We start from the raw sequence: 19,735 nt of genomic DNA, 5'->3' as shown, positions 1-19,735 counted from the left end.
CGCTAAAGCACATCGTCGCCAAGTTAAACAGAAAACGTGACGAAAATGAAAACAAAAATTTTTATCAAGGTATTATTTGTAAAGTTCTTTTTCCTTTCACGATGAAGCATTACGTAGCATTGCCTCCTCCCCCTCGTGTGAGACTTGATTTGTCGGCGTCTTTCAACAGCGCTCAACCTATTTAGTTTATTTTTCAAGTAAAGCAATGCCTTTAAAACATAGTACCGTGCACGTTTTCTCGCTCTCCGTAAATCGGTCCAAACAATATATTGTCGACGAGTTAAACCGAAAGACACAACCGACATAGACGGAAGCGGTAAAGCACTTCCATAACCAAATGGCACATTGTATTACAAAATCAGAGAACAACCTTGAGTTGGAAAGAGAGATGAAGTTGAAAATGTTTACCAAACCAAAACCACATACCAAAGCCAAAAACCATAGAAACCAGAGAAAAAGTCCTAAAAAAGCTACACAAAGGGGGTAAAAAGGGGGCCAAAACAGGGCAAAAAATTCCCAAAATAAAAAGGGCAAGAACAGCGAGAGACCCAGGAAGGAACGAAGCAAGGCGCTTAGGCGCACGCACGCACGCACATCTCCCGAGCCCCTCACCCTCCCTCTTCTTCCTCCTCCTTCCGCCGCATTGCTCGTCGCCGGCGGCGACCAACCCTACCCCTCTCTCTCCCTCTCGAGCGGCGGCGGAGGCGGTTTCCGGTAGTGGCGGCGGCGGCGGGGACAAGAAGAAGCCATGTGCGATTTGGTGGCGAGAACGGGGCGGCACCAGCAGCGCTACGAGCATGGGCGTCGACTCGTGGCCGGGTGGGACATCCTCAAAGCCCCAATTTTTACTCCCCCATTCCTCTCCTCCTCCTGCATCATCATCATCTTCGTATCCCCCACCACCAAGAAAAAATATCACTTTTATTTTTATCTTGCCGTAATTTAGGTTTGTTTTGATATGCTGCTTGATTGGAATCAAATTTCACCTCTTGCTGCTGCTGCTGCTGTGGAGGGGAAGTAGAAGGACTATTTGGTGGCTAGATTATGGGAGGAGGGGATGGGGGTGGTCTTAATCAATGAACAGTGAGCAGGGCTACCATTAAAATTTAGCTCCTTTAATTCATCCGTAGGCACCTGCTGATGGCGACCTGCTTATCGTTTTCTGTTCTTTACTGATTCTCAGTGTGCTTTGTTCTTTACCGGCTCCACATGATTGGGGTGTGCCTGTGTGTGGGGAAAAAAAGGGAGGTTGGGGTATCTCTGTTTGGTCCCAGGATGTGCCATCAATTAGGTGAATCTTGGTAAAGATTTGTATTGATACTGATTCGGCATCGGTGGTGGGCCGGCGTCGATAGGGAAATTTTTGCGGATAAGGATTCTAGGCTCAGTTTGGAGGGTCTAGAGTTTTTTTTCTTTTTTAGGATAATGGATGTCTCTTGTTGCAGGTGTGGATTAGTTTGTGCCTTTTATGAGCACTGTCAGAAGGTGCTGTGCAGACTTGGTATCCCTTTGGCTTAAATTGTTCAAGGGAGAGGTTCCATTTTTATTTGATTTTTCCAAGAAAAGAAAGTGGTGATAAAAACATAGATATGTGTGAGATGGGCACAGGGAGATGGATTTCAGGATCATAGAGATGACCCCAGGGTCCTCTTGTTCCCATGTGTGCAGTTAGATATTTGTATTAACAAATACGAAAAATGATAGTTGTATTAACTGGAGAGTAAAAACCAAACTAGGAGAATAGCTGGTTGTACCTGTTGTTTATGCTGCTTTGTCCTGTTGTCACAATGTTCCAAATACTGGTGTTGTTGCATTAAGTGCTTATTACTGTTAGTGATATAAGCTATATGAGAATTAATTTATTTGTTTCAAAATTTGAGGTCAAATTTTATTTGGAGTAGCAGTTAAACATTTTACCAACATTAGTAAAGTTATTACTCATCTGAATAGTGCTTGATAGTCAAGCTTCTACTTAAACTCACTTCAGAACAGGATTTTATGAACTCAATTAAACAGTACTGTCTACATTAGTATGTATCTGTGAGCGTGCTGCTCTTATCTTTGCTGTAAGACAACATGGTTAAAGACCCTAGAGAAGAATGTTGTCATGCTTTAAATTCATCTGATACTTGTTTCTTATATATGTAGGTGCATACCTTTTAGATATAAAGATAACAATGATGAAACTTCTGATGATGGACACAAGAAACTTGTGGAAGTTCTCATGATCAACTCCCAGAGTGGATCTGGTCTCCTATTTCCTAAGGTATTAACATTTTAAACATCTATGCCTAAGAGTCACTCAATTCTCAGAACATGGTATATGAAAACATCTGTGATGTTATTCTGTTTGTGCTTTAGATTTCCAGAGTAATTGATGGGAAATTATTTAGGCTATAATCCAATATCCGTTATCCATCTACCATTCCATAAAGATATGTTCCTTGATTTGTAACCTCAATGCTCTAACATAATGGGCATGAGCAAGATAATCAATATCCCTCCGAAATGTTTGATTAAGTAGGTACTGAAATCAGGTGCCGTAGAGTCGACTTTTGAGCCAGTCAGGACTCATTAGTAGAGTTAATCTTATGATAACCTTGTCTGCGAGGTGTACTAGTTAGTTATTGGGATAAATATATCTGTTTGTTTATTATATAGTACATGATTCTGTGGCATGCGGTCTTCTGTTTGATGTGCCATACTGCTTTAGGGAGGATGGGAGAATGATGAAACTGTTGAAGAGGCAGCTGCTCGTGAAGCTATTGAAGAAGCTGGAGTTCGAGGAGATTTAGTGGTGAGACCCTTTGGCACTTTTACCTTGACTTTTTGATCTTCTCTTAGAAAAAAGCCCCATTATTATATCCTATAGCCATATGTTTGTTGTTCAACCTTGTGTCCAAGACCTCAGGTCTTTTTTGAGGTATGCATGCGATTTTGTGTTTTATATAGACAATTAGATATAATCTTCTTTCCTATGGAGACCTACTACCTTCTGATAACTAGCTGTGTCCTCTACTTAACCTGAAAATTGATCCTTAAGCATAGTCTGAGTCTGGGCTATGGAATTTCCGGCCTTATCTGTTCATTCAGAGTCAGCATCCATTTTGTTAAGTGTTAATATGTTCATACTTTAGCATATGAATATGCAACGCTGCTTGTTCTTTACTAGGCCTTTTTTTTTGTGCATTAAAGAACTAGGGTCATTTGACAAGTGTTAGGTGCCACTTGACTAACAAACAAGCTGGTTGGACCTCATCATTGTATACTGTTTTATAAGATTCATTGTGTAAATAGCACTTGTTGGACTTTCAGTAAACACAAACTTTGAAGGGCACTTGTAAGTTAAGGGAGGATTCTTGTGTTGCTAACTCGCACTTTAGATTGTAATCCAGACCTGAACTGCTTAATGCTGGCTACTCTGCTACTGTGTTGACACTGATTTTGCTCATTTGCACATCTGGTCAAGTTGTTTGTTTGAAAGTTTAATGAAACTATTGGTACTAGACAGAGCATAAGAGCACACGACATAGTGCAGCCAATAAACCTTGACCTGAATCTTGCATTATAAATGGATTATTTTATAGGAAGTTTATTTAGGAAAGCAAGCTAAGTCAAAGGAATATTGTGTCGCTAGGTTGTACTTGCATAGTCTACATTTAATGTGTAGCCAAGTTTAAATAGATTCTGTGATTCCTTAGTCCTTGTGGCTTGCGTGTGGCTTATTATTGAACATCACTTATTCCCTTCCATGTGTTCTGCCATCAAACTCTACTTATTTGCGATTCTTTCTGTGCATAAGCAATTATTGGGCTTCTACGACTTCAAGAGCAAGACACATCAAGACAAGTTCTGCCCCGAGGGGATGTGCAGAGCTGCGGTGTTCGCGCTTCGAGTTAAGGAAGAGCTTGCCTCCTGGCCCGAGCAGAGCACCCGCAAGAGGACCTGGCTCACTCTCAGTGAGGCGGTGGAGCGGAGCCGTTACCCATGGGTGCGAGAGGCCCTTACAACGGGTTTCACCACCTGGCATGAGAACTGGAGCAACGGGGACGACCATGTCGACCCAAGTTCAAGATGACCGCACCTCAAGCATCAGGGCCAGGGGTCATGCTCTCTTTTACCATGCTAGTGGTTTCAGAAACATGACCATTTCGGCGTATGTGTGCTCCCTGATGCTTCAGTAGTTCCGATCGCCCGCCCTATATTACTACCTAGGATGGGACCAATCTTAGTTCTGGAAATGTCGAGAATCGCTGGAATTGTAAGTTTTAATTGATTCTCGCTGCTACCATTATCAGTCCTCTTGGTTCTTTATTTCTTTTTACACCATGCAGTATCAGCTGGTGTGTTGCCCCTTGTGTGTGTGCGCAAAAATACCTGAAATCAAAGAAGGCTTTGTGGATCAATGTGCTGCAATGCTCGTTCTGAGTTGGCTTGTTCGTGAGCACTGGTCTCCAAAAGAATATTGCAGAAAGGGGGTAAAGAAATCCTGATGTTCTTTGTCAGCATTGCTGTCTGTTCTGGTCTGTCAGAATCAAAGTTGAATTCAGTTGTTAAGAACGAGTCAAGGTGAACAATTCACAACACAGATCTTGTTGAGGAGTATCTGTTCTTAAGGAATGCAACCATTTATTTCCAGCGCTTATAAACGATGCGATTTTCGGAAAAGAAAACTTAATATATATGAATTTCTTATGAAACTGTTCAAATCCATTATTTCAACTTTATAATAGTTAATTCATTTTTTATACCCTCGAATAGTTAGACAAAATTACTCAGCTATATATTCAGACAAAAAACAGGTAAGACCAAGAAAATGTGCTGAATCTGATTGACTCTGCAAAGTTCCATTCTCATATTGGATATGTGATGGAAAAATGAAAAACGAAAAGCGAAAACTCATCTTATTCACTTATTTGTAACAGCATTTTCCTAGCATATACATATATAATTGTTCAGTTTTGCATTTCTCTATGCTTCCGGTATGAGAAGAAGAACCAAAGAAACAGAGGGAGAAGAAAATAAATCACGAGAAGAAGAGATCCCCGAGCATTTTGTATTTGTATTTGACCATGACGAGGTGAGATGAGATGGGTGTTGTTAGGCGGCGGCGATGATCTTGTCGTCGAGGTCGAAGCTCATCTCCTTCTGCCCTCTGCCGCTGCTGGCGTACTCCGCGAACCTCTCCTTGAGGTCCTCCGGCAGGTTCGTCGAGCTCCTCCATCCAAGCACCTCCTTCGCCGCCCTCGGCTCCGCGTAGAAGTGCTAACAATTTTCACACAACCATTAACATATCAAAATCACATCCTTTTTGGAAAAAAAAAACATCGATATCAAGATAAAATTCACATCCAAAATATCGGGTGAAAACCCGTTAAGAATCGGGCCTAAAAGTTCTTTTTTCTAAATTTATATAAAAAGAAATTACTAGAGACAGTACAAGAATGAACCACGTTTTCCAACCTCGACTTTATTTGAAGTAAGAAAAAAGGAACTCTACTCGTCTAAAATTTGTTTCTTTTCCTACGAAATGAATAGATTCAGAAATTTTTCTAAGTCCATTTTTCACACGTACTTCCTGCGTCTAAAAAAAGTTCAATCCTAAAGATATATCTGAACATACACATTGTCCAAATATATCCTCAGGATTGGGTTTTTTATAAGACAGATGATTACTTGCTTATCCGATAGTTTTCATCCGATATTCCCCCGAGATAAAAAAAAATCACATTTTCTTTATTCGAGCAAAATAGCAATGTGCCGCTGCATGAATAAAAAACGGTTAGTAGTACTAACCATGTTGCGGAAGGGGAAGGCCTTCTTGGCGTCGACGCCGACGGCGGCGGGGTCGTAGTGGAGGATCTCCGGCTGGGCGCCGGCGGCGGCGGCGCACATCTTGACGAGGCCGTTGAAGGTGACGGCGCGGTCGGAGACGCAGTTGAAGATCCTCCCCGCCGCCGCGCCGGGGCTCTCCACGGCGAGCGCCACCATGCTCGCCAGGTCGCGCACGTGCGATATGTTCGTCACCTGCATCCCCGACCCCGGGATCGGCACCGGCCTCCCCCTCACAATCCCTGCAAAAACAATTTGAAACCAAAAAAATAACTTGACTTCAATTCGAATATTTCTTGGAAATTTACACCAGCAATTTGACAAATCGGATTTATTCAAAGTTTACAGCAAAAAAAAATTGATGGTTTTGTCCTCATAATTTGGATTTGTCAGAACTTACAGTTAAAAATTTGAAAGTTTTGTTTTCAAATTCAAACAATTCATAATTTACATAAAAAATTGCCAATTTTTTATTCATATTTCGAAATAGTTCAAAAGTTAAAGAAAAAAGAATCGACAGTTTTGTCTTAATTCGATAGTTTTAAAAAAGACTACAGTAAAAAAAATTGACAATTTTGTCTTCAAATTGAAGAATGTTGTTTGGGGCGGTTTGAAATTTGGGAGAATTTGGTTGGGGGGATTTGGGTGATTTTACTGTCGAAGAACCACTCCTCGCAGTCCTTGTTGTTGCCGGAGCCGATCATGTACTGCGGCCGGAACGACGCCCAGCTGCCGAACTGCTCCGCGATGTACTTCTCCACGCCCACATGCCCCGCGCTCTCCTTCACCGCGTCCTGCATTTGCACGTCGCCGGCGAGCCGACATGGCCGGAGAAAGTCAGTCAGTGAACTCAACTCATCGAGCCAATCCTCCGGCGAATCTGGTTGTTATGTTTCTTTACCCCCTCGACGTGCGGCGGCTCGTCGCTGGGCGTGTAGATGCCGGCGCTGCTGACGAAGAGGAATTGCGCCACGCCGGCCGCCTTCGCCCAGTCCACCACCGGCCTGCGGGAACGCGTCGAACACCTTGGTCAGGACGCCTGCTTGCTCGGAGCGAGGGGGGAGAATAATCGAGGGAGGCGACGTACTTGACGGCGTCGAGGTCCTTGCCGTTGTTGTCGAGGACGACGTCGAACGAGGCGCCGCCGCCGACCGCCGCGCCGACGTCCGCCGGGTCGCCCCACACCGTCGTCGCCCCGGCGCTCGTCAGCTCCTGCATTATTAATTGCATCCATTCATTCACCATCGCCGCCGTGAGCCGGCGAACCCCCATAATGTTACCTACCGAGAAGCGGGAGAAGGGCGGCTTCTTCATCTTGTCGGAGCCCTCGTCGCCGACGGTGAGCACGGTGACGGCGTGGCCCGCGGCGAGCAGGTCCTTGGCGAGGTAGAACCCGATCACTGCGTGACCACCGCCATTCGTGTTCACGATCAGCACGCTCTTCTTCCCCGCCCCCGCCGCCGCCTGCGCGCGCACGGTCACCGCGCCCACCCTCCTCGGCGCCGCGGCCGCCGCGCCGCACCTCCTCGCCGCGGCGGCGCGCGGGAACGCGATGAGGAAAGAGGAGGACAGCAGGTGGCACGCGCCGCTGCGTCGGCGGTGCCCGGAGACGAAGGCGGTGGAGGCGGCGGCGGCGGTGGAGGAGAAGGCCATTGGAGGAGGAGGAGGGGATGAGAGGGGGGAGGTGATGAGTGGTGGGCACTGGGACGCAGGATAGGGAGGGGAGCGGCGCTGTGAGGCCGTTATTTAACGGCTTCGCGTGATTTTCCCGCGCGCGCCAATCGGAGATTGAACTCAAGGAACGAACGTTGCACTCAAACGGAATACTCCCTCCCTCCCACCAGTTTTATAATTCTTTCATGTTTTAAATAAAGTTAATGTTAAACTTCTATAACTTTGACTATCAATAATTTTAAAAATATTTAAATATTTATCTTAAAGACACTTGAATGACGTATATAGATTTGTCTAAAAATATTGTAATAAATATACATATTGTATGTATTATAATAGAAAAATATAGCATCGAGACCATGTTATTATCCAAAACTATAAGAAATTGTAGAACCAGGGGAGTAGGTGATTTTGATTTTTTTTTCTAATGGAACTGCAGACCTTTATTTTTGACATAAATTTAGGGTATATTTTTTCGATGGTGGCAGCATGGCAATGGAGGCGCCAATAGCGGGGCGACCGTGCCCATTGGCGGTTGGCGGTGCTGAGGATGCTGATGGTGGTATTGGACAGTAACGAGACTAGTCCTTCTTCTCTTACTCAGACACTGGCGATGACGGATAATGGTGGAGGCTAGCCCTGCACCTGTGATGGCGGGTCAGCAGCATAGCGCCTGTGGTTGACGGTTGGTTCGGCCACGGTAGATTGAGACGATGGCGGTGGATGTTCTTAGCGGCGGTGTCCTAGGGGCAGCGGTAACTTGGTGAGCTTCGGTGCCACGTTCTGACCATGGTCAGGCGAGGGCAGTGGACGATGGTCGTCGATGGCTCCGTGACGAGGCTGGGTTGATGGTGTGCGATGGCCATTGACTTTACTGATACAGATAAGGACGATGGCAACGGAGGCTCTTGACGGATGCGTCCTAGAGGTGGCAACTGTCACGTAAGTGTCGGCGTCAAGGTCTGGTTACAGGTAGGTGCGAATGACAACAATGCATCTTTCAGCAAGCTCATGGCAGAAAAGACAATGTGTATATCATGTTGGATGGTTCCACGATGCTCTAGGAACTATGATGAGTTCAATAGTCTGCGGAAGACGGTGGTAGGGCGGCAAGCGGCTTCCCGGTGCTCTATGGCCGTTCGAAATGCAGCAACCGCATAAGGGGATTTTCAATGGCGACAACAGAAAACAGACTTAGCAGTTGGCAGCAATTGGTGGTTGAGTTCTATAGAGGCGGAGATGGTGCGACGACAATTTGCACGGACTAGTTCCGTTTCTCCTCTTCCCCCCTCTCATGCTGGGACGAATAGAATAACTCATCAATGAAGGTTGAGGGTTAGGGGGGTGTTTGGATCCAGAGACTAAACTTTAGTTTTTATCACATTGGATGTTTGGATACTAATTTGAAGTAATAAACATAGACTAATAATAAAACTAATTGTATAAATGAGAGCTAATTCGCGAGATGAATTTTTTAAACCTAATTAATACATAATTAGCAAATGTTTACTGTAGTATCACATAGGCTAATCATGGATTAATTAGGCTCAATAGATTAGTCTCGTGAATTAGTCCAGGATTTTGGAATGATTTTTGTAATTAATCTATATTTAATACTCTAAATTAGCATCTAAACATCCGATGTGACAGGGACTCCCCCCTAAGTCTTCTAGTTTTTCTTCTTTTGTGTTTTGCGTGTATTGCTCTGTGTGAGGTTTGGAGTATAAGAACTCGTGCATGTTTTTTTGGCTGTGTATATCTTTTATGAATATAGAGACTGAATTAATGAAAAATCTATTTTCTAAGAAGAAATCATCGAAATGCTCAAAGTCATGAAAACTAAATCAGCCCCTACATGCACCAGCTTATATTAGTACGTATCGGAAAAAAAATCATCACACAAAAACCAGAACCACAGAAAATAAAAAAAAATAACCTTGATCCTCTCGGACCTCGGTGCCTCCACCGTTCACTGGGGTAATAATAGTGATTAACATAAATATAGGCGGATAATGAAATCGGCCGCTTGTGTAAATAAAAGTGGACGAGCTCGGGCGACCGATCCGTTTGTAGTAAAATCAGCGTCCGATTTACGTGTAAAACTACTTTAAACTGATTTTTATTAAATTACTTATCCAAATCATGATCCGATTACACCATTAAATTTATTGCAATTAAATCTTCAAAACAAGACCACACATGGATATATTCTGACGAAAAAAATTAGCTTATTATTAAATTATTTTTAAATGTTGCACGATATTCCACCATGTATATCGGAATTATTTCACTAAGTAGATCGAAAATGTTTCACTCGTTTAAATCGGGTATTGTTTTACCTTATATAAAAACAATGTTTCAGCAAATAGCGAAAGAATGTTTCAGTTCACTGCAACATTAGATCTATATATAGTGAAACATTGTGAGTACACTAGGTGAAATATTTTTCGGTGGAACAAAAAATAAACCAAATTCCCTTAATAGGGGGTTTCCAAAATATATAGATTTTTTTGTTGCAATGGAATGTTTTGTTCACTGCAACATTATATCTATACATAGTGAAACATTATGAGTACCCTAGGTGAAACATTTCTGGTGGAACAAAAAATAAACCAAATTCCCTTAATAGAGAGTTTCCAAAATATATGGGTTTTTATGTTGCAAAAGAATATTTAAATTCACTGCAACATTAGATGTATAAATAGTGAAACATTGTAAGTATACTAGATGAAACATCTTTTGTGAAAAAAGAGGAAGAAGTAGGTGGGTGCAGTACATACGCACGTGGGGCAGGGGCGCGCCCAATCCGGCTCCCCCGCGTCGGTCACCCGGAGTAGAGCATTATCGAATAAAAGTTCGATAACATGTGGTAGATCATGTTTGTAGGTGGTTCTTGACCGACGCCCAGGCGATCTCCCTTCTGATCGAACCGTCTGTATGGTTTAGGGATACTTACGAAAATCTACTACTTTATAGCAGTAATAATTATTTCAGGGAGCAACTCATTTTTTTCTTAAGAAAACTAATCATATATAAAATTATTAATGGTTATAAAATTTTAAAAGTTCGACAAAATCATGTTCTACACGTCAAATGTTTTCGACATGTTTTCCAAAAAAAAATCTACCTAAATAAAAATATTCAGACACCCAAAGTTCGAAAAAAAAAAAAGGAAAAACTAACAGGTCTATCCGAAACAACCAATATCCAAAAGATGGAACACGCCAATTTTGCCACACCCCAGAGCACACCCCATAATCCATTCACACTATCGACCTAAACTAGACCGTTCATATTGCATAGCCAGATACAGTTTGTAGTGCTGTTGGGATTGGAGACGTGTTGCAATTGTCCATATTGCTTTCTTCCGAAGAAACGAATTATAGGAAGGAGAAGAAAAAAAAAAAGAAATTGGAAGAGAGGACATCAATCCTTTTGTTCCAGGTCAGCAGAAAGCAGCACCTAACAAAAGAATCCAGCAAAGACTAGAGTCGTCCTGGCTCTTTATCGATTTCTTTTAATTTCCTGTAGGTTCTAGCTGTTTGTACTAATTAAGCAGTAACTTAACAAGATTTGTAGTCTGAATCCTCTAGTAGGAGCAGCACTTGGCTCAAAGCTGGGGCATAATTCACTTTAACTGAATCATCATTAGCATGGTTTAGGGGGTATACAACTCTTTCAGCTTTAAGTTGTTCCCTAATTGTCAAAGTCTGTGGCAACCAATTGGTAGGAGAGACTAGGTGCTATCCATCGCTTTGCGCCCCTTAACAAAAGAATCGCCATTTCAAATAGGATATTGGTCCTGTTTAGAGAGTATCTGGTTGATAACCAGCTTATAAAAATCTAAAAAAACTGGATTCTATAAGTTGAGAAACCAGTCGATTCTACTGATCAGCACACAAGCAAACCAAACACAGAGTTGTAGAACACAGAAAGTATGAGTGAGTGGAAGCTTTATTTCTTCTGGATTTGAGTACGAGCTACAAGAGGAGAAGCAGGAGACTGAAGATCGGTTGTCCTCGCCTTGGACCTTCTGGGCCATATTTATAGGCGGAGGAGGGTGGAGGCTTACGTCGTAAGCCTTCGACCTTTTGGCTTGTGCCGTAAGCTGGCTTGCACCGTAAGCTGGCTTCCTCTGTAAGCTGGCTTCTGGCGTAAGTTTTCTTCTGTAGTAAGCTTCCCACTCATAATTTAATTCGTCCACAATAAGATAGGTTTCATAACACTCCCCCCTTGGACGAATTTGAATTATGCGCATGCCTCATTAAAAACTCCTCCCAAAAACCCAATGGGAAAAAATGGTAGGAGAAATGAGTACATGGCACTTTGAATATTGTGTTGCACCTGTTGCCTCGTTAAAAACCTTGCGTGAGAAAAACCCAATGGGAAAAAAAACTCATCAAGGGAAAAAGAGTACAACAGTTGATCAAGTCTTCAGGACTTGTTTGTGATTCTTTAGGATCACAATCATGGGCTAATTGTTTGCTCCCCCTGATCCTTGCAATTCACTAAGTCGTCTCATGCCGATGCCACGAACACATATGTAAAAGCTTGATGCTGGCAGAGACTTTGTAAATAAATCTGCGAGATTTTCGCATGACTTAGTTTGTAGGACATTTATTTCCCCGCTCTTCTGGAGCTCGTGGGGATAAAAGAATTTAGGAGCAATATGCTTTGTGAAATTGCTTTTCACATAGCCCATATGTATTTGTGCAACACAAGCAGCATTATCCTCATAGATAATGGTGGGGGTGTTATCAATGTTTAGGCCACATGACTTCTGGATGTGACCGATCATCCGCCTAAGCCACACACATTCTCGTGTGGCCTCATATAGAGCAATTATTTCTGAGTGGTTGGTTGACGTTGCAACCAGGGTCTGCTTTACAGACCGCCAGGAAATGGCAGTATTACCACAAAGAAATACAAACCCAGTCTGGGATCTGGCATTATGAGGATCAGACATATAGCCAGCATCCACATATCCCACCATGGATGGATCTTGGTTCTTCGGGAACCACAACCCAAGATCTTGAGTACCTCGAAGGTACCTGAGGATAGTTTTGACGCCAACCCAATGTCTTCTGGTTGGGGTTGCACTATATCTAGCCAATAGATTAACTGCAAAAGCAATATCAGGTCTTGTGCAATTGGCTAGATACATTAGTGCTCCAATGGCGCTTAAGTAGGGAACTTTAGGTCCCAACATTTCCTCATCATCTTTCTTGGGTTTAAATGGGTCCTTATCCGCTTCCAGGGATCGGACCACCATGGGGGTTTTCAATGGATGACATTTATCCATATTGAACTTACCAAGGACCCTCTTGGTATAGGTAGGCTGGTGCATGAACACTCCTTCAGGGAGGTGCTCGAGCTGCAGGCCCAAGCAGAACTTGGTTTTCCCCAAGTCCTTCATCTCAAACTCGGTCTTAAGATAAGTCATTGCTTCTTCAATGTCCTTTGTGGTGCCAATGATATTAAGATCATCGACATAGACCGAGATGATACAAAATCCATTCAGGGATTTTATAAACACACAGGGACAATCATCGTTGTTTAAGTAACCTCTCTTCAGGAGATAGTTACTTAACCAATTGAACCACATCCTTCCGGATTGTTTCAATCCGTATAATGATCGCTACAGGCGAACACTATACATGTTGCGATTTCCTTTCAGATTCGGAATCTTGAGTCCTTCAGGGACCCTCATATAAATTTCCGAATCTAGTGACCCATACAAGTATGCGGTCACTACATCCATCAACTGCATATCCAAGTTCATATTAGTTGCTATTAAGATCAAGTATCGGAACATGATTCCACTCATCACAGGAGAGTAAGTTTCATCATAGTCAATACTGGGTTTCTGCGTGAACCCTTATGCCACTAGCCTTGCTTTATACCTCACCACCTAGCCATTCCTCTTCCGGAGGAAGACCTATTTGCATCCTACAAGGATGACTCTTGGAGGTGTTGAGACTGCAGGCCCAAAAACCTCTCTTTTATAAAGGGAGCGCAACTCTGCCTCTATTGCTGCTTTCCATTTGTCCCAATCTGAGCGCTTCTGGAACTCAGCCATGGACTTTGGTTCTGGATCCGGATCCATTATGACAGCAATCTTTGAGGTAAAGTGAATGTCGACAATAGTGGTCTTTCTATGATGTTACTCTCCTATATCAGCATAGTTAGTGGAAATCTCCTCATTTATTTCCTCCAGCTCGTCGTGATTTCCCATAACGACTGAGTTGGAGTGTTCCGATCTTCCAGTGCCAAGGTACGCGCGTAAGGCACTGGGTTCTCCATCTTTAGGATGGTGTCCTTCTGGGACCATCTCAACTTCAGGTTGAGTTGCCTCTTCTGGGGCTTTCTCAACTTCAGGTTGAGCTTCTTCAACCGATTCTTTGAGTAGAACAAGTGGCTCAGGTCCTTGTCTCCACGGATGTCTCCGCGGAACCTTGTCCCGAGCACCCGGAGGTCTCCCCCTCTTCCTAGGATGGGGGGTAAGAGCAGATTCAGTAACCTTCTGGGTTACCTCTACTCTTTCCGGCACATTTACTGCAGGTATATGCGACCTTGTCACTCCCTTGTAATCAGTGATGGCATCTGGCAACTTATTTGCAATATTTTGCAAATTTATGATTCTCTGAACTTCTAGTTCAGCTTCACTAGTGCGTGGATCTAAGGACTGCATCCCAGTTGCATTCCATATTATATCTCGGCATTCTTCTGGATGCCTTTCTCCCCCTAATGCTGGGAAAATGTCCTCATCAAAGATACAATCAGCGTACTGAGCCGTATGAAGATCCATAGTCATAGGCTCAATATACTTGATTATGAACAAAGTCTCATAATCAACGTATATCCCCAACTTCCGGTGGGGTCCCATAGAAGTACACTGTGGTGGTGGGATTACACAGATGGGAAATATTTGGTTCTTTTCCACACACTAGCTGAAGGGGGGATGTACTATGATATGCAGTTGGCCTGAGTTGGATTAGTGTTGCTGCATGCAACATAGCATGGCCCCAACAACTGGTTGGCAACCTACAATCCTGCAACAGTGGCCGTGCAATCAATTTGATCCTCTTGATCAAGGACTCAGCTAGGCCATTTTGAGTGTGGACATGTGGTACTGAATATTCTACCTTAATGCCCATGGCTAAAACAATAATCATCAAAAGCCTTCGACCTGAACTCATCAGCATTATCTATTCAAATGGATTGTACGCGGCTATCAGGGAAGCTAGCTTTTAGCCTGATGATTTGGGCAATTAGCTTTGAAAAAGTATGGTTCCTTGTGGACAACAGGTCCACATGGCTCCACCTGGTAGAAGCATCAATCAGTACCATGAAATACCTAAACGGGCCCGACAGGGGCTGGATAGGTCCACATATGTCACCTTGTATCCTAGCCAGGAAAACAGGTGACTCATCCCTAATCTTCAGGAGGGATGGCCTAGTGATCAACTTCCCTTTTGCACAAGCAGGGCAAATAAAATCTTCAGGATTAGGGAAGTCTTTAGTTTCAACATTGTGGCCAGCAGAATTGTTGATGATCCTCCTCATCATACCCAACCCAGGATGACCCAGTCTGTCATGCCAAACTCTAAATGACTCCGGGTTTCTAAATATGGCCTTCATCGCAACATATTCCTCAGTGGGTTTTATGTACGTGTAGTACAAACCCAATGGCGATGAAGGGAGCCTTTCCACCACTTGCTTTTGATATCCATCTATTTTTGTTATGAGCAGATATTCAGCATCTTGCTCAATCTCGGTTTCTATATGGAAACCGTTTGCACGGATATCTTTAAAGCTTAAGAGGGTACGCTTTGAATCAGGATACAATAGAGCATCCTTTACAAAGATATGGGTACACATAGGGAGAACTAGAGTAACACTTCCAGTGCCTACTATATGAGCATTGCTTCCGGCAATGGTCATAATATTTCCAGTTTTCTTAGTTAAGGTGTGGAAATATCTAGTTTCCCTTAAGATTGTGTTAGTGGTGGCACTGTCTACTAGACATATATCCTCTTCTGCCATGGGATTCCCACCCAAGTCTGTTTATGGAACATAAACATAAATGAAATTAAACATGGAGTAAGTTGATTCTATTAAGGGAAACATTACAAGGACTTCAGGCCCAGTAAAAGACTAAGCGTGCTCTTCAGGAGCATTATTCATGACCAAATTTCTACATGTGCTACTCATGCGGAACATTGCATATCACTGACATATAGGAGATTACTTTAGGTCTCCGAATATGTCATCATCTTTTTTCAAGAAGGTTGTCCCAATCATCGTCCATACGGACGTCCCCACCATCCTTAACATTGATAAGCATGTCATCATGCTTTTCACTTTGGGCTTCAGGCCCAATGGTGAAGTGGGACTCATGTTGGCTCTTTTTCTCATTCATGCTTTGTTGGTAGAGCTCAACCAGGTGCTTGGGGACACGGCAGTTACGGGACCAATGCCCTCTGCCTCCTCATCTATAGTAGTTATCCTGCTTTACCCCAGATGATTCACCTGTAACCTTCTTGAGTTCGCCTTTACCTCTGGGTTTACCCTTGCTCTTGCCCTTGAATATGATACTTCCCTTACCTTTCCCTTTCTTCTCACCATGGCCTCTTTTACGGCCACGCGAGTTTCCAACAACATTGGCGTGTGCTTCAGGCACTGCCATAGACCCAGTGGGTCTAGCAGAATGATTCTTTAGAAGAACCTCATTCTGCCTTTCTGCAACTAACAGGACTCAGATAAGATCAGAGTACTTCGGGTACTTTGAGTTCCTGTATTGCTGTTGCAGCACTATGTTGTTGGGATGAAAGGTAGATAAGGTTTTCTCGATCATCTCAACGTCAGTGATCTTCAGGCCACATAAACGCAAACTGAGAAATGATCCTATGGAGGGCAGAGTTATACGCCGCCACAGAATCTGAGTAGTCTTGGAAGCGTAGGGTGATCCAGTCATGTTGTGCTTGTGGGAGCACAATTGACCCTTGCTGGTCAAAGCGATCCTTCAGGGATTGCCATAATACCAGTGGATCTTTCTCGGTCATATACTCAGATTTCAGGTTTGGGTGGAGATGGTGGCGCAAGAAATGCAATGCCTTTGCTTTCTCGGCCTTCGTAGACTCCACAGTGCCAACTTCGGGCAGCACAATAGTATGATCGAGACCCATGGAGTCGAGTTTAATCTCAACGTCCAATGCCCAAGTGAGGTAGTTACTACCATCCAAGGCAAGCTCGGCGAATTCCTTCTTTGCTATGTCCGACATGATCTGCAACATCATTTAGTATTTACGACAGGTAAATACGATGTGCAGGATCGACATAAATTGGTCATGTGTAATCTTCAGGATTACTAGTGTGTGTAATCTTCAGGATTATCACACAGTTTCCCATAGAATCTTTCCTAGCAAATTAACTTAAGTAATCTTCAGGATTACAGATTGCTTGATTAACTATTATCAATCATGCTAGGAAATCAATTTCATAACAATAAAATAAATGTTATGAAAGTCATGCAAACAGCAAAGTAAGCATGTAAAACAAAATGAAGAGCATACATGGGCACTTCATGCATATTGTGCAGACTGTAAAAAGTAAGATAAACCATATAGTACTTCTCCACTATGAGCCCATGCTTCATGGCGACGGAGCCGACCTTAGCGGCATCAAGGGCCCATATGGGTGATGTCCATAAAACAAGGGACATCCATAACGACACTTCAGGGTCGTGCAGAAGGTTCGTTTGCCTCCGATATTTGGCAGCAACGGCGGCAGAGCCGTCCATTAAGTTGCCATGCCGGTGCTTCAGGCACCTACATCACCTCTAGCATTTGGACGATAACGGCGGCAGAGCCGCCATTGTGTTATCAAATAGTGCTAAGGGGATGTACCATCTCAAGCCTTTGGACGGTAACGGCGGCAGAGCCGCCATCATGTTACCGGGCGTTGCTGAGAGGATGTATCAACTCTAGCAATTTAACGATAACGGCGGCAGAGCCGCCATCATGTTATCGTGTATTGCTGAGAGGATATCGGGGGATGGTACTTCAGGTACCATGTTCTTCTGCTTATTTCAACTATAACAGAACAATGATTTGCATATAAAGAGCAAGATGATCAGTAGAAACTGATTTCTCACCTGTTTACCTTTTTAGCTCGGTAGAGTCTCGTGCTGATAATGTGTTGAGAAACCAGTCGATTCTACCAGCACACAAGCAAACTAAACACAGAGTTGTGGAACACAGAAAGTATGAGTGAGTGGAAGCTTTATTTCTTCTGGATTTGAGTACAAGCTACAAGAGGAGAAGCAGGAGACCGAAGATCGGTTGTCCTCGCCTTGGACCTTCTGGGCCCTATTTATAGGTGAAGGAGGGTGGAGGCTTACGTCGTAAGCCTTGGACCTTCTGGCTTGTGCCGTAAGCCGGCTTACGCCGTAAGCTGGCTTCCTCTGTAAGCTGGCTTCTGGCGTAAGCTTTCTTCTGTAGTAAACTTTCCACTCATAATTTAATACATCCACAATAAGATAGGTTTCATAACACTATAGACCTATTGCTACGAATTTCACAACTTTAATGAAAATCTGTATTATTTGGAGGTTCTGAAACCAGGTGCAATTGTTATAAACTCCCCAAACACCCCCAAACAGGACCATTATCACGCTGGTTCTTTCACCCCTTAGCAAGAAAAAGAATGACTAACTTTCGAGCATGACAAAAAGTGTTGGTTTTGAAATATGGATGATTATAAAATCATGATAAAGTAAGATCCATAAATTGGATTTGAAAGGCTTGAACAAGCGACTGGATCCATACTAGAAAAGCTTTAGAGAGGAGCTAATGAAAATGTTAAATTACGATCAAGTCCCTTTGAAAGACATAATCAAAGGTGCAATTCATTGGTTGGAGCCAGGAAATGGGTTCGCTATATCCTCGAAGTTTTTATATCACCGAAACCACATCCAATTTTTTATGTTACTTTACTTTTAAATTAATTTAAGGTTTTCTCCATCACATTCGTTTATTAAGCATTGGCTTTACAACAGCTTAAGAATAAAAGTACAGAAATCTTATCTATTATTTTAAGCATTCGGCATGTGTCTGAAAGAGCTTAAACAAATAAACAAGCGTAGTCCACCCTAGTATGTTTTAGATGAATTTTTTTTGTTGACTTGGTTGAGTCCCATATTAAACTATTTTTTAGATGAATATTTTTTTTGACTAGGTAGACTAGGCTGAATTGCTAAACGATTTGTTTTTTTTTAAAAAAAATAATATAGGAAAGCTATTTTAAAAATCATATTAATCTATTTTTCAAGTTTTTAACTTAATTAATCATGTGCTAACGATCCACTTTTTTTTTTGTGCCAGGAAAGAAGGGTTAAAGCAAATTTAATAGTATAGCCAATTTCCAGCTCTAAATTATCTACAGTCAATTTAATAGCTAATTCATATAATAGTTATCTATAAACATATACTACACTATTAATACCTGGTCCCACATGTCATACACATATTACGTTTTAGAGTCCGTGCTACAGCTAGCTACAAATCTGTAATCCACTGCTATTCTCTATCATCTCTTATCTCCTAAAAATATGTTTATAGATGGCTTATAGTCTATTATTATAACTGTTCTTACCAACCACCCCTAAGGTTCCTTGGTAGGGAACGGGAACTAATCCCTCCAGTACATAAAATGGAGCGACTCATTAGCACGTGATTAATTAATTATTAATATTTTTTTAAATGGATTAATATGATTTTTAAAACTATTTTCGTATAGAAAATTTTTACAAAAAACACACCGTTTAGTAGTTTGAAAAAAGCGTATGCGTGGAAAACGAGAAAGATGAGTCTCAAAATAAGTTTATTTTAGAGTTTCTCCGTCTAACGTTTAACCGTCCGTCTTATTTAAAAAAATTAAAAAAATTTGTCACACATAAAATACTACTATTCATATTTTATCATCTAATAATAAAAAATTAATTATGAAAGGTTTTAAATAAGACGAAGAGTTAAATGTTGTATTAAAAAACTGAAAAATGAACTTTTTTATGGGATGGATGTACTACTTAAAAAAAAAACTGAGGTTAACTGAACTGAACTGAACTTTTCTTCATATGAAATTTGTGTGTCTGACACGGTAAACGTGTGGGACAAGTGGACATATACATGACACATCCGGGGTCCTCTTCACCGTCGCAACGACGTGG

General features: G+C 42.4%; 2 protein-coding genes across 2 annotated transcripts; one reads left to right on the top strand and one right to left on the bottom strand.

Moving 5' to 3' along the window:
* Positions 1-408: 408 nt before the first annotated feature.
* Positions 409-4,657, top strand: LOC127780655 (nudix hydrolase 16, mitochondrial-like). The gene is made up of 4 exons (XM_052307590.1): positions 409-819; positions 2,149-2,266; positions 2,714-2,797; positions 3,803-4,657. The coding sequence occupies exons 1-4, from the start codon at positions 749-751 to the stop codon at positions 4,076-4,078; spliced, it is 549 nt and encodes a 182-aa protein (XP_052163550.1). The 5' UTR covers positions 409-748; the 3' UTR covers positions 4,079-4,657.
* Positions 4,658-4,872: 215 nt separating this feature from the next.
* LOC127780654 (chloroplast stem-loop binding protein of 41 kDa a, chloroplastic) lies at positions 4,873-7,552 on the bottom strand. Its single transcript, XM_052307588.1, has 6 exons — positions 7,117-7,552; positions 6,920-7,044; positions 6,734-6,836; positions 6,488-6,626; positions 5,797-6,074; positions 4,873-5,265 (listed from the first exon to the last, which is right to left on the bottom strand). The coding sequence occupies exons 1-6, from the start codon at positions 7,483-7,485 to the stop codon at positions 5,101-5,103; spliced, it is 1,179 nt and encodes a 392-aa protein (XP_052163548.1). The 5' UTR covers positions 7,486-7,552; the 3' UTR covers positions 4,873-5,100.
* Between the last annotated feature and the right edge of the window lie 12,183 nt (positions 7,553-19,735).

This window comes from Oryza glaberrima, chromosome 7 (genome assembly GCF_000147395.1).
Source record: "Oryza glaberrima chromosome 7, OglaRS2, whole genome shotgun sequence".
NCBI lineage: Eukaryota > Viridiplantae > Streptophyta > Magnoliopsida > Poales > Poaceae > Oryza > Oryza glaberrima.
Note: the sequence above shows the minus strand (reverse complement) of the source record. Positions and strands in the feature narration are given on the sequence as shown.